General features: G+C 44.6%; 1 protein-coding gene across 1 annotated transcript; it reads right to left on the bottom strand.

The window, feature by feature from the left end:
* Positions 1-10,949: 10,949 nt before the first annotated feature.
* On the bottom strand, positions 10,950-19,470 carry LOC139370083 (sodium-independent sulfate anion transporter-like). Its single transcript, XM_071109399.1, has 15 exons — positions 19,314-19,470; positions 18,462-18,570; positions 17,207-17,399; positions 16,151-16,236; positions 16,001-16,080; positions 15,340-15,482; positions 14,942-15,120; positions 14,459-14,531; positions 14,121-14,232; positions 13,725-13,780; positions 13,177-13,317; positions 12,918-13,045; positions 12,402-12,501; positions 12,144-12,277; positions 10,950-11,712 (listed from the first exon to the last, which is right to left on the bottom strand). The coding sequence occupies exons 1-15, from the start codon at positions 19,439-19,441 to the stop codon at positions 11,611-11,613; spliced, it is 1,764 nt and encodes a 587-aa protein (XP_070965500.1). The 5' UTR covers positions 19,442-19,470; the 3' UTR covers positions 10,950-11,610.

Here is a 19,470-nt window from a genome sequence, read left to right as displayed (position 1 = left end):
GGTGGCGGTGGGGTTCTGATATGAGCAGGCAAGCTGTGGACAACGAACACAATTGCATTTATTTGAATGCACAGATATACCGTGATGAGATCCTGACGCCCATTTTCATTCCATTTATCTGTCACCATCACCTCCTGTCTCAGCATGTTAATGCACAGCCTTATGTCGCAAGGATCTGTACACAAGTCCTGGAAGCTGAACATTTCCCAGTTCTTCCATAGCCTGCATACTCACCAGACATGTCACCCATTGAGCATGTTTGGGATGCTCTGGATCGACCGTGTCCGACAGCCTGTTTCAGTTTCCGCCAATATCCAGCAACTTCGCAGAGCCATTGAAGAGAAGTGGGACAACATTCCACAGGCCACAATCAACATTCCACAATTAACATTCCACAGGCCACAATCAACATTCCACAGGCCACAATCAACAGCCTGATCAACTCTATGTGAAGGAGATGTTTCACGCTGCAGGAGGCAAATAATGGTCACACCAGAGACTGTTTCTCATCCATCCAGGCCCCTACCTTTTTTTAAGGTATCTATTCCCAATCATGTGAAATCCATTTATTTCAATTGACTGATTTCCTTATATGAACTGTCACTCAGTAAAATATTTGAAATTGTTGCATGTTGCGTTTTATATTTTCGTTCAGTAAAAGAACCAAGAGAGGAAGATGTGAGGTGTCACTCCTTTGGCTGTGAGCTATTTCCAGCCCCCTGGCCTCAGCTCCACGAGAAAGAGAGACCACCATCCTCCAAGCACTTATCCCATCCTGACGGAAACCCACTGAGAGTCAGCATCGACATACAATGAATGTCCCTGTTGCATTATTCCTGTTCTATGAAAGTGGCGTTGTGTGTGTAAGACGGCAGGTCTAATTTACCAACCCATGATCCATACTGTCTCTGCACTGTCCACATTCAGATGTGATCTGATAGCCTGGTCCCACTGGAGATTTCTGGGTGACAAAACAAGCATTTCACGGTTGTGAAGGCATGTGTTGGTGGGGCCTCTCATATTTCCCTCTCAATTGATAAGACTATCTCGTCCTCAAAAGTCTTGTGAATGTATGTGCTGTTGTATTTGCTGAGTTGGGTACGGAAGTTAATTGACCTGTGGAGATGATCCCCTAGACAACTGTGCTGTATCTTGTATACCTTGCCTCTAGATCGTATCTGTTAACTATTGAATTTTCCAACTTATTTAGTCTAGTAAATAAAACCTTGAATGAATTATTTGTGGCATTGAGTTAATTTGCAAGACATTGGGTTCTTGGACGTTTTAGAGCTCGACAACCGTTCAGAATGAGAACATAATCAATTGACTGTTGATTAACACTGTTGTTGATAGAGGATTAGATGGTATACCGGTTAATGATAACTACTGATCGAGTTAATTAAATCTCTATATTAAAACCCTTAATGGTGCCCCTCTTAGATTAATTTGGATAGGACTACCAAATGAGTTAAATAAATGAGATAAAATAATCTTGAATATCCATAGCCAGAAGTCACAACAGTTGCCGAGGTCGGAGGGGCAGACAGCAAGGTTTATGCAAACCCCCACTGTTGCAAACCAAATGCTGGGCTAGAAGCAAAGGGAAATAATGTCTTGGTGCTTTTTCTCCAAGTGGAGATGAAGTTTATGAATGGCCTGGCTGGACTGATGGGAGGGGACAGTGGATACGTGTCTTCCATACTCTTATCACCTTTGGACCCTTAATCAATAGTCTTGTTGTGATAAGGACCAATGAATAACAAATGGTTCAACTGCACTTACGACACCTGAAGGAGCGTCCGTATATATTGTTCGATTGGAGAGATTCTACATTAAAATCGAAGAAACCCACAGAAAAAAGGTCAGAAAATATCTTGAAACTAAACAGGAAGTTACCAACATATACTATGCCACAGGAGGTTGGTGGCACCTTAATTCGGGAGGACGGGCTCGTGGTAATGGCTGGAGCTGAATCAATGGAATGGTATCCAATACATAAAATACATGGTTTGATGCCATTCCATTTGTTCTGTTCCATTATCATTATGAGCCGTCCTCCCCTCAGCATTATCATTATGAGCCGTCCTCCCCCCAGCATTATCATTATGAGCCGTCCTCCCCTCAGCAGCCTCCACTGGACTATGGGTACAAATCACATTTTATCCACCCGTGTTGAGGACCACCGTGGCAGGTGTGTTGTTGCCTACCCTCACCACCTGGGGGCGGCCCATCAGGAAGTCCAGTTGTTGAGGGAGGTTTTCAGTCCCAGGGCCCTTAGCTTAGTGATGAGCTTGGAGGGCACTATGGTGTTGAACGCTGAGCTGTGGTCAATGAACAGCATTCTCATGTAGGTGTTCCTTTTGTCCAGGTGGAAAGGACAGTGTGGCGCGCAGTAGAGATCATTTGTGGATCTGTTGAGGTGGTATCTGAGTTGAAGTGGGTCCAAAGTGTCTTGGATGATGGTGTTGATGTGAGCCATGACAAGCCTTTCAAAACATGTCATGGCTACAGATGTGAATGCTACTGGGCAATAGTCATTTAGGTTACCTTTTTTGGGCATAGGGACTATGGTGGTTTGCCTGAAACATGTAGGTATTTCAGACTGGGTCAGAGAGAGGTTGAAAGTTAAGATACTTGCAAGCGGCGTGCTCTGAGTACATGCCCTTGTAATCCTTCTGGCCTTGTGAATGTTAATCTGTTTAAAGGTCTTACTCACATCAGCTACGGATGTGATCAAACAGTCGTTCCGAACAGCTGTTGTTCTCAAGCATGGTTCAGTATTGCTTGCCTTGCTTGAAGTGAGCATAGAAGGCATTTAGCTCGTCTGGTCGGCTCGCGTCACTGGGCAGCTTACGGCTGGGTTTCCCTTTATAATCCGAGATAGTTTGTAAACCCTGCCACATCCGACGAGCATCAAAGCTGGTGTAGCAGGATTCCATCTTAATCCTGCATTGACGTTTGTCTGTTTGATGGTTTGTCGGAGGACATAGCGGATTTTCTTATAATAGTCTGGGTTAGTGTCCCACTTCTTGAAAGCGGGAGCTGTGGTTTATAGCTCAGTGTGGATGTTGCTTGTAATCCAGGGCTTCTGGTTGAAATATGTACCTGTACGGTCACTGTGAGGACAACGTTGTCGATGCACTTGTTAATGAAGTCCTTGACTGATGTGGTTAACTCCTCCATGTTATTGGATGAATCCCGGAACATATTCCAGTCTGTGCTAGTGAAACAGTCCTGTAGCTTAGCATCCGCTTGATCTGACCCCTTCTGCATTGAGCGTATCACTGGTACTTCCTGTTTGAGTTTTTGCCTGTGAGCAGGATTCAGGAAGATAAGAGTTATAGTCATATTTGCCGAAAGGAGGGCGAGGGAGAGCTTTGCATTTGTCTCTGTGTAAAGGTCGTCTAGAGTTTTTTTTCTCTTCTAGTTGAACACGTGCCATGCTGTTAGAAAATAGGTTAAACTAATTTCAGTTTTCCTGTATTATAACAAAGTAATATGACTTGTTTGACTTGAGGTACTGGGCCTAGCCTGTAAAGACACTTTGAGACCCTCCCATATACGTAGTCAGGGGTCAGAATGGTACGGCTGTATGAAAGTAGTGGATTACATCAGACTGGTACGGCTGTATGAAAGTAATGGATTACATCAGAATGGTGCGGCTGTATGATAGCAGTGGATTACATCAGAATGGTACGGCTGTATGATAGTAGTGGATTACATCAGGAAGTATGATTTTGTTGACTTTGTTGCATCAATCCCGTGGAAAATTACAGAATTAGTCACGCTATCCCATGTTTTACTGCTTAAAGATCAGTCTCGTTATATGCTAGTGTTTTTCTAACCTGATACAAACTTGTATTTGTGTGACTTAGTGATAAGACTGGGCGTATAGCTAAGATCTGTTAGGTGTATAGCTAAGATCTGTTAGGTGTATAGCTAAGATCTGTTAGGTGTATAGCTAAGATCTGTTAGGTGTATAGCTAAGATCTGTTAGGTGCGACCGCAGCATGTGAGTTTACTATCTGCAGGAAGTCAGCTGTGTGGAACCTTGCAGGAAGGAGGAGTCCATTATGGTGTGAACTGTGACAGAACGCAGTTATACGGTTGAGCCCTCGTGCGATCTTAATATGCACAGACAAACCAATCGCCTTTTCCACTATGTTCCGCCCGTTTCCACACATCTGCTAAACTGCCTTTTCCACTATGTTCCGCCCGTTTCCACACATCTGCTAAACTGCTATTTCCACTATGTTCCGCCCGTTTCCACACATCTGCTAAACTGCCTTTTCCACTATGTTCCGCCCGTTTCCACACATCTGCTAAACTGCCTTTTCCACTATGTTCCGCCCGTTTCCACACATCTGCTAAACTGCCTTTTCCACTATGTTCCGCCCGTTTCCACACATCTGCTAAACTGCCTTTTCCACTATGTTCCGCCCGTTTCCACACATCTGCTAAACTGCCTTTTCCACTATGTTCCGCCCGTTTCCACACATCTGCTAAACTGCCTTTTCCACTATGTTCTGCCCGTTTCCACACATCTGCTAAACTGCCTTTTCCACTATGTTCCGCCCGTTTCCACACATCTGCTAAACTGCCTTTTCCACTATGTTCCGCCCTTTTCCACACATCTGCTAAACTGCCTTTTCCACTATGTTCCGCCCGTTTCCACACATCTGATAAACTGCCTTTTCCACTATGTTCCGCCCGTTTCCACACATCTGCTAAACTGCCTTTTCCACTATGTTCCGCCCGTTTCCACACATCTGCTAAACTGCCTTTTCCACTATGTTCCGCCCTTTTCCACACATCTGCTAAACTGCCTTTTCCACTATGTTCCGCCCGTTTCCACACATCTGCTAAACTGCCTTTTCCACTATGTTCCGCCCGTTTCCACACATCTGCTAAACTGCCTTTTCCACTATGTTCCGCCCGTTTCCACACATCTGCTAAACTGCCTTTTCCACTATGTTCCGCCCTTTTCCACACATCTGCTAAACTGCCTTTTCCACTATGTTCCGCCCGTTTCCACACATCTGCTAAACTGCCTTTTCCACTATGTTCCGCCCGTTTCCACACATCTGCTAAACTGCCTTTTCCACTATGTTCCGCCCGTTTCCACACATCTGCTAAACTGCCTTTTCCACTATGTTCCGCCCGTTTCCACACATCTGCTAAACTGCCTTTTCCACTATGTTCCGCCCGTTTCCACACATCTGCTAAACTGCCTTTTCCACTATGTTCCGCCCGTTTCCACACATCTGCTAAACTGCCTTTTCCACTATGTTCCGCCCGTTTCCACACATCTGCTAAACTGCCTTTTCCACTATGTTCCGCCCGTTTCCACACATCTGCTAAACTGCCTTTTCCACTATGTTCCGCCCGTTTCCACACATCTGCTAAACTGCCTTTTCCACTATGTTCCGCCCGTTTCCACACATCTGCTAAACTGCCTTTTCCACTATGTTCCGCCCGTTTCCACACATCTGCTAAACTGCCTTTTCCACTATGTTCCGCCCGTTTCCACACATCTGCTAAACTGCCTTTTCCACTATGTTCCGCCCGTTTCCACACATCTGCTAAACTGCCTTTTCCACTATGTTCCGCCTGTTTCCACACATCTGCTAAACTGCCTTTTCCACTATGTTCCGCCCGTTTCCACACATCTGCTAAACTGCCTTTTCCACTATGTTCCGCCCGTTTCCACACATCTGCTAAACTGCCTTTTCCACTATGTTCCGCCCGTTTCCACACATCTGCTAAACTGCCTTTTCCACTATGTTCCGCCTGTTTCCACACATCTGCTAAACTGCCTTTTCCACTATGTTCCGCCCGTTTCCACACATCTGCTAAACTGCCTTTTCCACTATGTTCCGCCCGTTTCCACACATCTGCTAAACTGCCGACTATGTTTGTTAAACTTTCAACTCTAAACCGTTTCTTGGTGATGGTTGATTGCTTCATTTTTGCAAATCTTATAATAAAGTCGTTGTAAGAGGAATCTGCAGTCTCGTTTTCTATAGAATTGCTACCACACTAGTTAGCCATAAACTTGTTTGGTAGCTATTTACATGTTGACTTGTAAAGGTACAGTAACATAACCAATCTGTCTGACCATGTTTCTTATTAACATTAGAGAGAAAGTGAGCACATTTTCAACCCCAAAAGATTATAAACTTTATCAGAAGTGTGTGTATGTGCGCTACCTACAGACCCTGGTTCGATTCCGGGCTGTATCACAACCGGCTGTGATTGGGAGTCCCAATTGGTGATAGGACGTCAGGCTCAGTTGGTTCTGCATCTCTCTGGTAACAGCACAGACGTTTGATAAATTTACACCTGGGTCTATGTTGCTTACGGTGATAAACACTTGAGAAAACGACAGCAACTCACATTGTATCAGACCAGCCTCGAACTGTATTGGTTAATTTATGGACTCTTTTTCTCTTAGACATAACGTCAGAATCTGGTTGTGGATGTCCCAACAACTTCAATTAAGATGAATTGTAAGAATACATGTTGTTTGAAGCGTATATTTAATAAAGCCTATGCAACAGGTGCCAAAGCTGTATGAGAGATTAAAATACCTTGTTTTTACGCTGGTCAGCAGCTGGTCCTTGTTCTTCTCATCAAAGACCCCATTCTCTCCCTCCATCTTCCATTACATAGATACACAACAGTATGTGGACTACCCTTCAAATTAGTGGATTTGGCTATTTCAGCCACACCTGCTGCTGACAGGTGTATAAAATTGAGCACACCGCCATGCAATCTCCATAGACAAACATTGGAAGTAGAATGGCTTTACTGAAGAGCTCAGTGACATTCAACGTGGCACCGTCATAGGATGCCACCTTTCCAACAAGTCAGTTCGTCAAAGTTCTGCCCTGCTAGAGCTGCCCCGGTCAACTGTAAGTGCTGTTATTGTGAAGTGGAAACATCTAGGAGCAACAACGGCTCAGCCGCAAAGTGGTAGGCCACACAAGCTCACAGAACGAGACCCCCCGAGTGCTGAAGGGCGTAGCGTGTAAAAATCGTCTGTCCTCGGTTGCAACCCTCACTACTGAGTTCCAAACTGCCTCTGGAAGCAACGTCAGCACAAGAACTGTTCATCAGGAGCTTCATGCAATAGCAGAGCAGCAGCACACAAGCCTAAGATCACCATGCAGAATGCCAAGTGTCGGCTGGAGTGGTGTAAAGCTCGCCGCCATTGGACTCTGGAGCAGTGGAAACGCGTTCTCTGGAGTAATGAATCACGCTTCACCATTTGGCAGTCCAACAGACGAATCTGGGTTTGGCAGATGCCAGGAGAACGCTACCTGCCCCAATGTATAGGGCCAACTGTAAAGTTTGGTGGAGGAGGAATAATGGTCTCAGTCTGTTTTTCATGGTTTGGGCTAGGCCCCTTAGTTCCAGTGAAGGGAAATCTTAACGCTACAGCATACAATGACATTCTAGACGATTCTGTGCTTTCAAATTTGTGGCAACAGTTTGGGGAAAGCCCTTTCCTGTTTCAAAGCCCCCGTGCACAAAGAGTATTGATTTTGTCCACCCACACTAGATGCAATCAGGAGAAGCAGGTTTAAATATCAAAACAAACTCTGAACCAACTATATTAATTTGGGGACAGGTTGAATTTAGCTAGCTTGCTGTTGCTAGCTCATTTTTCCTGGGATATAAACATTGGGTTGTTATTTTACCTTAAATACACAAGGTCCTCTACTCCACAGATAAAAGGGTAAACCGAGTTAGTTTCTAGAAATTTCTCCTCCTTCAGGCTTCTTCCACTTTGGACTTTATATGGCTGTTGGCAAACAACTTTAAGGTGCATTACCACCACCAACTGGACTGGAGTGTAGACCTCAGTTCAACTTTCAATCACCCACGTGGGTATATGCTCCTAAAAACCAATGAGGAGAGGCGGGACTTGCAGCGCGTCAAGCGTGACAAATAGAATCCGGTTCTATTTTAGCGCCTGGCTCCACAGACGCTTCGTTGACTCGCGCAAGCAGTGTGGATGCAATGATTGAATTAGATGTGTACATGTATTTTGCAACGCTCGCTCATGTCACATGCTGACCACACCACAGAGCGCATTCATACCTTAATAGAAAAATACTGCTTGAGTAAGTCAAAGTATTTGGTTTTAAATAGTCTTAAGTATCAAATGTAATTGCAAAAATATACTGAAGTATCAAAAGTATAAAGTATAAATCATTTCAAATGAAAATTGTTCTCTGTTTAGTGAGTCCACCACATCAGAGGCAGTAGGGATGACCAGGGATGTTCTCTGTTTAGTGAGTCCTCCAGATCAGAGGCAGTAGGGATGACAGTAGGGATGACCAGGGATGTGAATTAGACCATTTTCCTGTCCTGTTAATCATCCAAAATGTAACGAGTACTTTTGGTTGTCAGGGAAAATGGAGTAAAAAGTACATTATTTTCTTTAGGAATGTAGTGGAGTAAAAAGTACATAATTGTCTTTAGGAATGTAGTGGAGTAAAAAGTACATAATTGTCTTTAGGAATGTAGTGGAGTAAAAAGTACATTATTGTCTTTAGGAATGTAGTGGAGTAAAAAGTACATTATTGTCTTTAGGAATGTAGTGGAGTAAGAAGTACATAATTGTCTTTAGGAATGTAGTGGAGTAAAAAGTACATAATTGTCTTTAGGAATGTAGTGGAGTAAAAAGTAAAAGTAGTCAAAAATATAAATAGTAAAGTACAAATACCCCCAGAACGACTTCAGTAGTACTTTAAAGTATCTTTACTTAAGCACTTTACAACACTGGTTAATTCACTGCATAAAACTAAGTTTGGAGCTGGATACAAATTGTCAGTCTCATCAAATACATTTCTAAGTAAGAATGAACAAGTTTCAAAGTGTTAAAAAACAAACATAATAATTATATTTAGTGCAGAACATGATATTCTTCTTATGGTCATGACCGTACAGGGAAATACACACACACACACACACACACACACACACACACACACACACACACACACACACACACACACACACACACACACACACACACACACACACACACACACACACACACACACACACACACACACACAGTAGGAGACAGACAGACAGACAGACAGACAGACAGACAGACACACACACAACTTCTCATCCAATAGAGGCAACCAATAAAGTACAATTGATCAATTTGAAAGGCATCAATAATTGTAATTGATCAAAGTCTAATTGATCAAGCAAATGTATACAATAATATATTATATGTATTAATGTGTATAAGAAGAACACTTAAAAACAAAGTTGCAATAGTGTAAGTACCTCACCAGTCTAAGGATATTTAACACGTCCTATACCAGATAGAGACCTAACACCTATGTAAATCAAATCAAAACATTCCATAGGTATTAGATATACAGTTATATCTCTGGACAGGTTAAGTGCTATTTCCTCCATATTGCTTCCACCTATCCACACACACTGACTCCGGTGAGGGCTTCCCAATCCTGGTCCGGGGACCCAAGGCGGTGCACAGGTTTTGTTTTTAGCTTGATTCAACTAATCAAACTATCATCAAGCATTTGGTTGAATCAGGTTTGTGAGTGCAGAAAACTAAAATGTGCCCCCCTTAAGGGTCCGCGGGACCAGGATTGGGACACACGGGTAGGGGCTTGGAAAGGATTTGGAATTTTGATTTGGAACACAAACAACAGGAAGTTAAAATCAAATCAATCAAATCAAATTTTATTTGTCACATACACATGGTTAGCAGATGTTAATGCGAGTGTAGCGAAATGCTTGTGCTTCTAGTTCCGACAATGCAGTAATAACCAACAAGTAATCTAACTAACAATTCCAAAACTACTGTCTTGTACACAGTGTGAGGGGATAAAGAATATGTACATAAGGATATATGAATGAGTGATGGTACAGAGCAGCATAGGCAGATACAGTAGATGGTATCGAGTACAGTATATACATATGAGATGAGTATGTAAACAAAGTGGCATAGTTAAAGTGGTTAGTGATACATGTATTACATAAGGATACAGTCGATGATATAGAGTACAGTATATACGTATGCATATGAGATGAATAATGTAGGGTAAGTAACATTATATAAGGTAGCATTGTTTAAAGTGGCTAGTGATATATTTACATCATTTCCCATCAATTCCCATTATTAAAGTGGCTGGAGTTGAGTCAGTGTCAGTGTGTTGGCAGCAGCCACTCAATGTTAGTGGTGGCTGTTTAACAGTCTGATGGCCTTGAGATAGAAGCTGTTTTTCAGTCTCTCGGTCCCAGCTTTGATGCACCTGTACTGACCTCGCCTTCTGGATGATAGCGGGGTGAACAGGCAGTGGCTCGGGTGGTTGATGTCCTTGATGATCTTTATGGCCTTCCTGTGACATCGGGTGGTGTAGGTGTCCTGGAGGGCAGGTAGTTTGCCCCCGGTGATGCGTTGTGCAGACCTCACTACCCTCTGGAGAGCCTTACGGTTGAGGGCGGAGCAGTTGCCGTACCAGGCGGTGATACATCCCGCCAGGATGCTCTCGATTGTGCATCTGTAGAAGTTTGTGAGTGCTTTTGGTGACAAGCTGAATTTCTTCAGCCTCCTGAGGTTGAAGAGGCGCTGCTGCGCCTTCTTCACGATGCTGTCTGTGTGAGTGGACCAATTCAGTTTGTCTGTGATGTGTATGCCGAGGAACTTAAAACTTGCTACCCTCTCCACTACTGTTCCATCGATGTGGATAGGGGGGTGTTCCCTCTGCTGTTTCCTGAAGTCCACAATCATCTCCTTAGTTTTGTTGACGTTGAGTGTGAGGTTATTTTCCTGACACCACACTCCGAGGGCCCTCACCTCCTCCCTGTAGGCCGTCTCGTCGTTGTTGGTAATCAAGCCTACCACTGTTGTGTCGTCCGCAAACTTGATGATTGAGTTGAGTGAGTTGAGTTAAGTGCTGAGAGGGTGGGGTTTCTTTCCTTACATCAGTGATTTCCTGTCCTCCAGTTCCTCTGTGTACGTTGGCTCTGAAGGGGTTAACACAAAGAGCAAACCTGTTAAAACAGACCCAGGATAAAGGTAGTGTGTGTGTGTGTGTGTGAGCTAGCTGTTCCTGTAAACTTCCCGTCATTATGCTAACGCTAGTTAGCAATGGGCCAGAAACTACCTTCAAACTGCACACTGAGACATTCAAATGTCCATTAGTGATAGAAACCACAAACCTACTCTAGACTTGATCAGTATCTACAGATAACTTCAACATAAAAGTCATTATAAAAGCTACAAGAAGAAACAGATCACACAGCAGCATCTTCAAAGTGGAAAAGCATAAGAGATCGGTTCTCATGCTTGGTTAAAAAAAGGGGATTGACAACCTGTCAACTGCTTGACAGCCAATCAATTGGTGAGAGGCAGGGACATTCTTGGCCACTGCTGTACCCTGATTGGTCCAGATCCATACCAATCATTCTGATTTCAGTGTCAGGGTCCGTTGAGTCGAGTGTAATCGGTGTACTCAGCAGGAATTGGTTCAGGACAGCATAAAATATATATATATATATATATATATATATATATCACTGTTCTCGTCTGTGATTGGTTGGTTGCAGTGTCAGTCACTGAGTGCTACCCGATAGGATGGTTAGTGCCGCCTCCACACTGGCGGTGTGTCTAAGATCCGGCAGGTCTGCTGCCAACAGGACCTCCAAGACCGAATACTGAGAGAGGGAGACAGAGGGAAGAGAAGAGAGAGAGGGAGACCGAGGGAAGAAAAGAGAAGAGACAGAGAGAGATGCAATCAGTCTGATTATACTTCATCATTGTTGGTCGACTAATGTACCTGCAGGCCAGAACACACCCAGTCAGTCAGTACCTGCAGGCCAGAACACACCCAGTCAGTCAGTCAGTACCTGCAGACCAGAACACACCCAGTCAGTCAGTACCTGCAGGCCAGAACACACCCAGTCAGTCAGTCAGTACCTGCAGGCCAGAACACACCCAGTCAGTCAGTCAGTACCTGCAGGCCAGAACACACCCAGTCAGTCAGTACCTGCAGGCCAGAACACACCCAGTCAGTCAGTACCTGCAGGCCAGAACACACCCAGTCAGTCAGTACCTGCAGGCCAGAACACACCCAGTCAGTCAGTACCTGCAGGCCAGAGAAGATGAGTCCGACCCCTCGTAGTTTGAACTGTCGTAGCAGGTCCCTGAGCTCGTTGACAACTGTATAGTCTACAGTATTGACATGATGACAGTCCAGGACCACTGACCTAGGAGGAGAGGCTGAGGGAGACAGGGGGGGGGGGGGCACGCACAAGAGGAGGAAAGATTAGTCTCCCTAGGCAGACGGATTGCCTCCCACATTAACAATGTTCCAGCATTCCAGAATACACACACTCTCTCTTACCCTGCAGTGCCTGAGTGTATAGGACAGTGTTGAGGTACTCTGTGGAGGGGAAACTGAGTCCACTATCTAACTCCATCACCAAAACACCATGATCACACACCTGTACACACAGAGAGAACACACACACACACCTGTTACACACAGAGAGAACACACACACACACACCTGTTACACACAGAGAGAACACACACACACACACACCTGTTACACACAGAGAGAACACACACACACACACACCTGTTACACACAGAGAGAACACACACACACACCTGTTACACACAGAGAGAACACACACACCTGTTACACACAGAGAGAACACACACACCTGTTACACACAGAGAGAACACACACACCTGTTACACACAGAGAGAACACACACACCTGTACACACAGAGAGAACACACGTTACACACAGACACACCTGTTACATGCGCACGTGCACACACACACACAGCCCATAGTATTATGCACACACACACAAATGAATGCACGCACGCACACATACATACACATTACCTTTATGCTGGGCCTGGCTACATTGTAGAGCAGCATGAGTCCAGAAACAACTACACCTCCCACAATGCCGTACTGCACCTCCCAGAAACTCAACAGGAAGGTGATCAGGAACGGCACCAGATCAAGCTCTAAGACACACACACACACACACACACACAGATTTGAAACACACACACACACAGAGATTTGAAATATACACTGACACACAAAGATGTGAAAACTGTGAGACAAACACACAGATTCAACACAAAAGACTCACTGCGTATCCTCCAGAACTGCATGACGACACGGTAGTCGACCAGGGGAGCTACAGCACAGATGATGACTGCTGCCAGAGAGGCTTTAGGGATGTAGTAGAACGCTGGCATCAGGAAGGCCAGGGACAACAGCACTACCACACCTCAACACCAGACAGACATCACACATTAATTACAGTATACTAACTACTACACAACCCCACCTCAACACCAGACAGATACCACACATTAATTACAGTATACTTACTAACTACTACACAATACACTACCACCTCAACACCAGACAGATACCACACATTAATTACAGTATACTAACTACTACACCTCAACACCAGGGGGCGTCAGACACTACACAATAATTACAAGTATACTGCTGTATTATACAGTAAACAACTATACTACAACAACATTGCAGTACAGTACAGAGAAAGAGAGAGATGGATGGATAGGAGAGAGAGAAAGATGGATGGATAGGAGAGATAGAAAGATGGATGGATAGGAGAGAGAGAAAGAGAAATGGAAGTGATATTTGTAGTAAATTCTGTCTTACCAGTGACTATGCCTCCGGCTGGTGTACACACCCCTGTCTGGGAGTTCACTGCAGTCCTGAACATGGGCAGATTATACATTAGTGTGTATATAACACAAACACACACACTACACAGGAAACACACGGACATTAGTGTTGTCACCATGTCAGTATTTTCCATGGCAAAAAATAAAACACTAAGCAGACTAAACTCCTTTAAAACCTACTTTTGTAACATATTGTGTGGTACAACTTGCAAAATAAACAACTGTGATTCTGGGTGACAACATCAGGCTGTTTGTTTCCAACATTAGGACTGTTTCAAGAGCTTCAGTCTGCTTCATGTTGCGTTTCCTTTGTTTCCTGACTTCCTAGTATCACCATACTGGTGTCATGGCAACACTAATGCACACACACCTTCCGAAGCTTCCTGTGACTGGATAGGCTGAGACGAAGGATCCCATAATGTTGGTTAGACCAATAGCAAACAGTTCCTGGTTGGCATTGATCCTATAGTCATTCTGACTGGCTGGGGATTCAAATCAAATCAAACTTTATTCAAAGTGCATTTAAACTCACTTAACAGCAAAGAAGATAGAGAAACAGAATAATTATGCAAGATTTTTGAGATATTCCATCTTCAATGTGACTTCTCTGGTCAAATAAATAACAAATAAACATTTAACAACACACGTTGGTACAGAAGGAGCGCACCATTAACATCGCTCAAACACACACACACACACAGCTCTCACCGAAGGCTTTAGCGATGGCAATGCTCTCCAGTACTCCCATGAAGGGGATGACAGCCAGTCCTCCTCCAAAATCCTGCCACGGGATTGGTCAGAAGGGGTTTTCAATCACTCATATCCGAGATGTGATTGGACAACGGCGTTCTAATGACTAATTACTGTTCCCTGATTGGCTTAGCATACTGACCAAGAGCGACTGGGGGCCTTTGCTGTAATAGCTACTTGTTACTTTTCACTGTAACCTAATTGGAAACATAATACTGTGACAACTCAACACTGTAACAAATCAATACTGTAATATCATTGGTTCAGCTCACTCTCCCCCTGCTCTCCCCAACGGTGATAACTAAATTACGACACCCACTCTCCAGTGTCAACTCTGTATCCAAATTGGTCCATCCACCTGCCACTCCCCCACCCTGTATCCCTATTGGTCTGTCCCCCTGTCACTCACCAACTCTGTATCCCTATTGGTCTGTCACTCACCTCTATGATCTCTCCGAAGCTGATGCTGGTACCGTTGGGCGTGGTCTCGAAGAGGGGAGGGGCTCTGAACGGCGGCAGGCCCTGGGATGTTTTCCCGGTAATGGTGAAGACCGGTGAGCCAAACGCGTTCCATGAGAACGCCACGAAGGTCGCCGCCACTACGACCAACGCATTACGCACTGAGGTGGGGAGACACACACATTATACTCTCTCTCTCACACACACACACACACACACACACACACACACACACACACACACACACACACACACACACACACACACACACACACACACACACACACACACACACACACACACACACACACACACACACACACACACACACACACACACACACACACACACACACACACACACACACACACACAACTGACCGGTAGCGATGCCCCAGACCAGACTGTGAGCGGCCCTGGTGAGGAGGGCGTTCTGTTCTGACGGGGGTTCCAGGGTACTCTTCATCCACTGCAACGTCACCAGCAGACACAGACACAGCAGACCTAGAACCACGTCTCCTATCCTACACACAGACACAGCAGACCTAGAACCACGTCTCCTATCCTACACACAGACACAGCAGACCTAGAACCACGTCTCCTATCCTACACACACACACACACACACACACACACACACATTACAACGATATTACACAAACACACACACATTACAACATTACACACACGTTACAACAACATTACACACACACACACACACACAAAAGTGTAGCCTACTGTAGGCCTACTCTACCTGGTCTCAGGTGTCCTGTAGAAGGTGTAGACCGGTCCTCTACTCTACCTGGTCTCAGGTATCCTGTATAAGGTGTAGACCGGTCCTCTACTCTACCTGGTCTCAGGTATCCTGTATAAGGTGTAGACCGGTCCTCTACTCTACCTGGTCTCAGGTATCCTGTATAAGGTGTAGACCGGTCCTCTACTCTACCTGGTCTCAGGTATCCTGTAGAAGTTGTAGACCGGTCCTCTACTCTACCTGGTCTCAGGTATCCTGTAGAAGGTGTAGACTAGTCCTCTACTCTACCTGGTCTCAGGTATCCTGTAGAAGGTGTAGTAGACCTGCAGGAAGAACTCATGAGGTATGTCCTTCAGTCCCAGCACATTCTGGAGACAAAACAACACTGAATTAACACTGTCCTCACACAGGGATGGTGTGTGTGTGTATGTGTCTCACCTTGACTTGACCGAAGCCTATGGTTACCGCGGCAGCACAGGTGAAGCCTTTGATCACCGGAAATGAGATGAAGTCCAGAAGAAACCCTGAAACCAGAAATTATCTAGAAATAGAACTTTGAGGATGATCTAGAACTAGAACTATGAGGATGATCTAGAACCATATCTATGAGGGTAATCTAGAACCAGCACTATGATGATCCCGAACCAGCACTACGAGGATGATCTAGAACCAGGACTACGAGGATGATCTAGAACCAGGACTACAAGGTTAATCTAGAACCAGGACTACGAGGTTCATCTAGAACCAGGACTACGAGGTTCATCTAGAACCAGGACTATGAGGTTCATCTAGAACCAGGACTATGAGGGTGATCTAGAACCATAACTATGAGGGTGATCTAGAACCATGAGGGTGATCTAGAACCAGAACCATGATCCAGAACTACGAGGATGATCTAGAACCAGAACTACGAGGTTGATCTAGAACCAGGACTACGAGGTTGATCTAGAACCAGGACTACGAGGTTGATCTAGAACCAGGACTACAAGGTTGATCTAGAACCATGACTACAAGGTTGATCTAGAACCAGGACTACGAGGTTGATCTAGAACCAGGACTACGAGGTTGATCTAGAACCAGGACTACGAGGTTGATTTAGAACCAGGACTACAAGGGTGATTTAGAACCGGGACTACAAGGGTGATCTAGAACCATAACTATGAGGGTGATCTAGAACCAGAACTGAGGGTGATCTAGAACTAAAACTGAGGGTGATCTAGAACCAGAACTATGAGGGTGATCTAGAACCAGGACTACGAGGTTGATCTAGAACCAGGACTACGAGGTTGATCTAGAACCAGGACTACGAGGTTGATCTAGAACCATGACTACGAGGTTGATCTAGAACCATGACTACGAGGGTGAACTAGAACCAGAACTACAAGGGTGATCTAGAACCAGAACTATGAGGGTGATCTAGAACCAGAACTATGAGGATGATCTAGAACCAGAACTATGAAGACAATCTACAACAAACTATTATTTCTCCCCTACCCAAACGTAGTAGAGCCATGGCGGTTTGTATGGTTCCACAGATCAGGCTGAGGAGGACGGCTCGGACCGGGTCTCCCCCCACGTAGGAGGCACACAGCAGGGACATGATGGCAGTAGGACCCAGGGTTACATCCTTGGAGGTTCCCAGAAACGTATAGATGAACCCACCCATGAAGGCTGAGTACAAGCCGTACTGTAGAGAAGGGGATAATTTGACTTAAAGGAAGTAGAGAGAGCTGCACTTCCTAACCTCCTGCCAAATGTATAACCATATTAGAGACACATATTTCCTTCAGAATACACAGATCCACAAAGAATTTGAAAACAAATCCAATTTTGATAAACTCCCATATCTACTGGGTGAAATACCACATTGTTCCATCACAGCGGCAAGATTTGTGACCTGTTGCCACAAGAAAAGGGCAACCAGTGAAGAACAAACACCATTGTAAATACAAGCCATATTTATTTATTTTCCATTTTGTACTTTAACTAACTATTTGCACATCGCTACAACACTGTATATAGACATAACATGACATTTGAAATGTCTTTATTATTTTGGAAAATGTGTGAGTGTAATGTTTACTGTTAGTTTTTAGTGTTTATTTCATGTTTGTTTATCCATTTCACTTGCTTTGGCAACGTTAACATATGATTCCCATAACAATAAAGCCATTTGAATTGAATTGAGAGAGAGAGAGCGACAGACAGACAGACAGACAGACAGACAGACAGACAGACAGAGAGACAGAGAGACAGAGAGACAGAGAGGGGTCTGGGTAGGAAACAAAACGAGAGTAGAGGAGAAGTGAGGGGGATTGTAGGAGAAAATGGAGGGAGAAGAGTGTTATGTCAGGTAGCAGGTAAAAGAGTCCCTAAGGTAAAGCTGTAGTGTACTAAAACATGAGAGGACTTGATGTCTATGGTCTATAGACACTCAGGCCTATGAACTGTGTCCCAACTGTGTCCCTATTCTCTAAACTATTCATTCCCCCATAGGGCTCCGGTCAAATGTAGTGCACTATATAGGAAATAGGGTGCCATTTGGGATGCACTCTGAGGTCTATAAAGCTATATGATCCAATAACATGTTCAACATTACACTCAACTATGCTTACTGTGAGGGGTTGGAAAATGTAACAACATGGGTGTGCCAAAAGTGTATTAATACAACACTAGAAACAGCATGTGATCCTTCTGGTGTGAGAGGCCTTGTCCCAGAGATATAGCAGGTACTTCTACTACCACTCACCTGTACAGGTAGGCCGGCCACCTCAGCATAAGCCAGGGCCTGTGGTACGGTGGTTAGACCCACGGTGAGACCTGCTATCAGGTCCATCTGGAGCCAGCTCAGCCTGTACCTGGAGGTGGAGAAAACACAGAAAGACTTGTGTTAGCTCCCCAAGGATTTAGATTGAAAGAGAGAGAGAGAGAGATCAAGACATATTTGAAAGTAAATAAATACCGTGCTTCAATAAGACTTACTAACCCTGCTAGTTTAGTTTGGGTTAACTGTTCTGAACTCCCAGCACAGATAAGCAGATGAATTCCCATGTGTCCTAAGTATCAATCAGGCAAATACATGTATTTTTTATTGTGGCAAGGCGTCAGTGACATTCATATCTGTGCTCTTCTGTTCTCTATCCATGGAATTAGTCCACTGCGCCACCAGGATGGAGCTAGCAGGCCATGTTTTCTTAACTCTTTCAAAGCTGTTCCTTTTAGCTCATTTAGACCCAATATCAAAGTAATCAACCACTCATTAAGATCAGGGTTGGCCAATTAGTGGGCACGGGGCCAACAACTGAACATTATGTTAAAAAAATAAAGGAGAGAGTTTTGTTGACGCTGAGAACGGAATGTATATGTTTTTAAATAACATTCTAAGAACGTTTAGAATGTTTTCTCGTGGTTTTTCTGGAAGGTTCTCTTAATGTTCTGAGAACATGACTTTAAATCGAACCATGAAGAAACCTGTAGAAAACGTCATGCTGAAGTACTGACGTTTCCACCTAAGAAACACGTGGTTCTCAGAACATTATGTGCTAGCTGGGCAGCCTTTGTCTCTCATCACCAGAGAAAGAGATGAGGGTGGGACACCTACTTGGGTAACCAGGTGAGGATGGGGAGCCAGGCCTGGAGGGTTCTGTAGGAGCAGCAGGAGGCCATTCTCTCCCCCAGAGAGGACCTTCCTATCTGGGGCCCGGGCCGGTCGACTAGGGGCTCCATCATGTTGCCTGGAAGCAGGACGGAACAGGACA

The sequence above is a fragment of the Oncorhynchus clarkii genome, chromosome 17 (assembly GCF_045791955.1).
Source record: "Oncorhynchus clarkii lewisi isolate Uvic-CL-2024 chromosome 17, UVic_Ocla_1.0, whole genome shotgun sequence".
Lineage (NCBI taxonomy): Eukaryota > Metazoa > Chordata > Actinopteri > Salmoniformes > Salmonidae > Oncorhynchus > Oncorhynchus clarkii.
This window is presented reverse-complemented; position numbering and strand designations above follow the sequence as displayed.

Bases quoted from the DNA above. Each gene is read 5' to 3' on its own strand.
- LOC139370083 (XM_071109399.1), bottom strand. From the start codon at position 19,441: ATGATGGAGCCCCTAGTCGACCGGCCCGGGCCCCAGATAGGAAGGTCC. The intron at 15,483-16,000 runs GTAGAGTAGAGG...GTCTGTGTGTAG, and splicing joins TACAGGATACCTGAGACCAG to GATAGGAGACGTGGTTCTAG. The intron at 14,532-14,941 runs GTGAGTGACAGA...ATCCCGTGGCAG, and splicing joins GCTTCGGAGAGATCATAGAG to GATTTTGGAGGAGGACTGGC.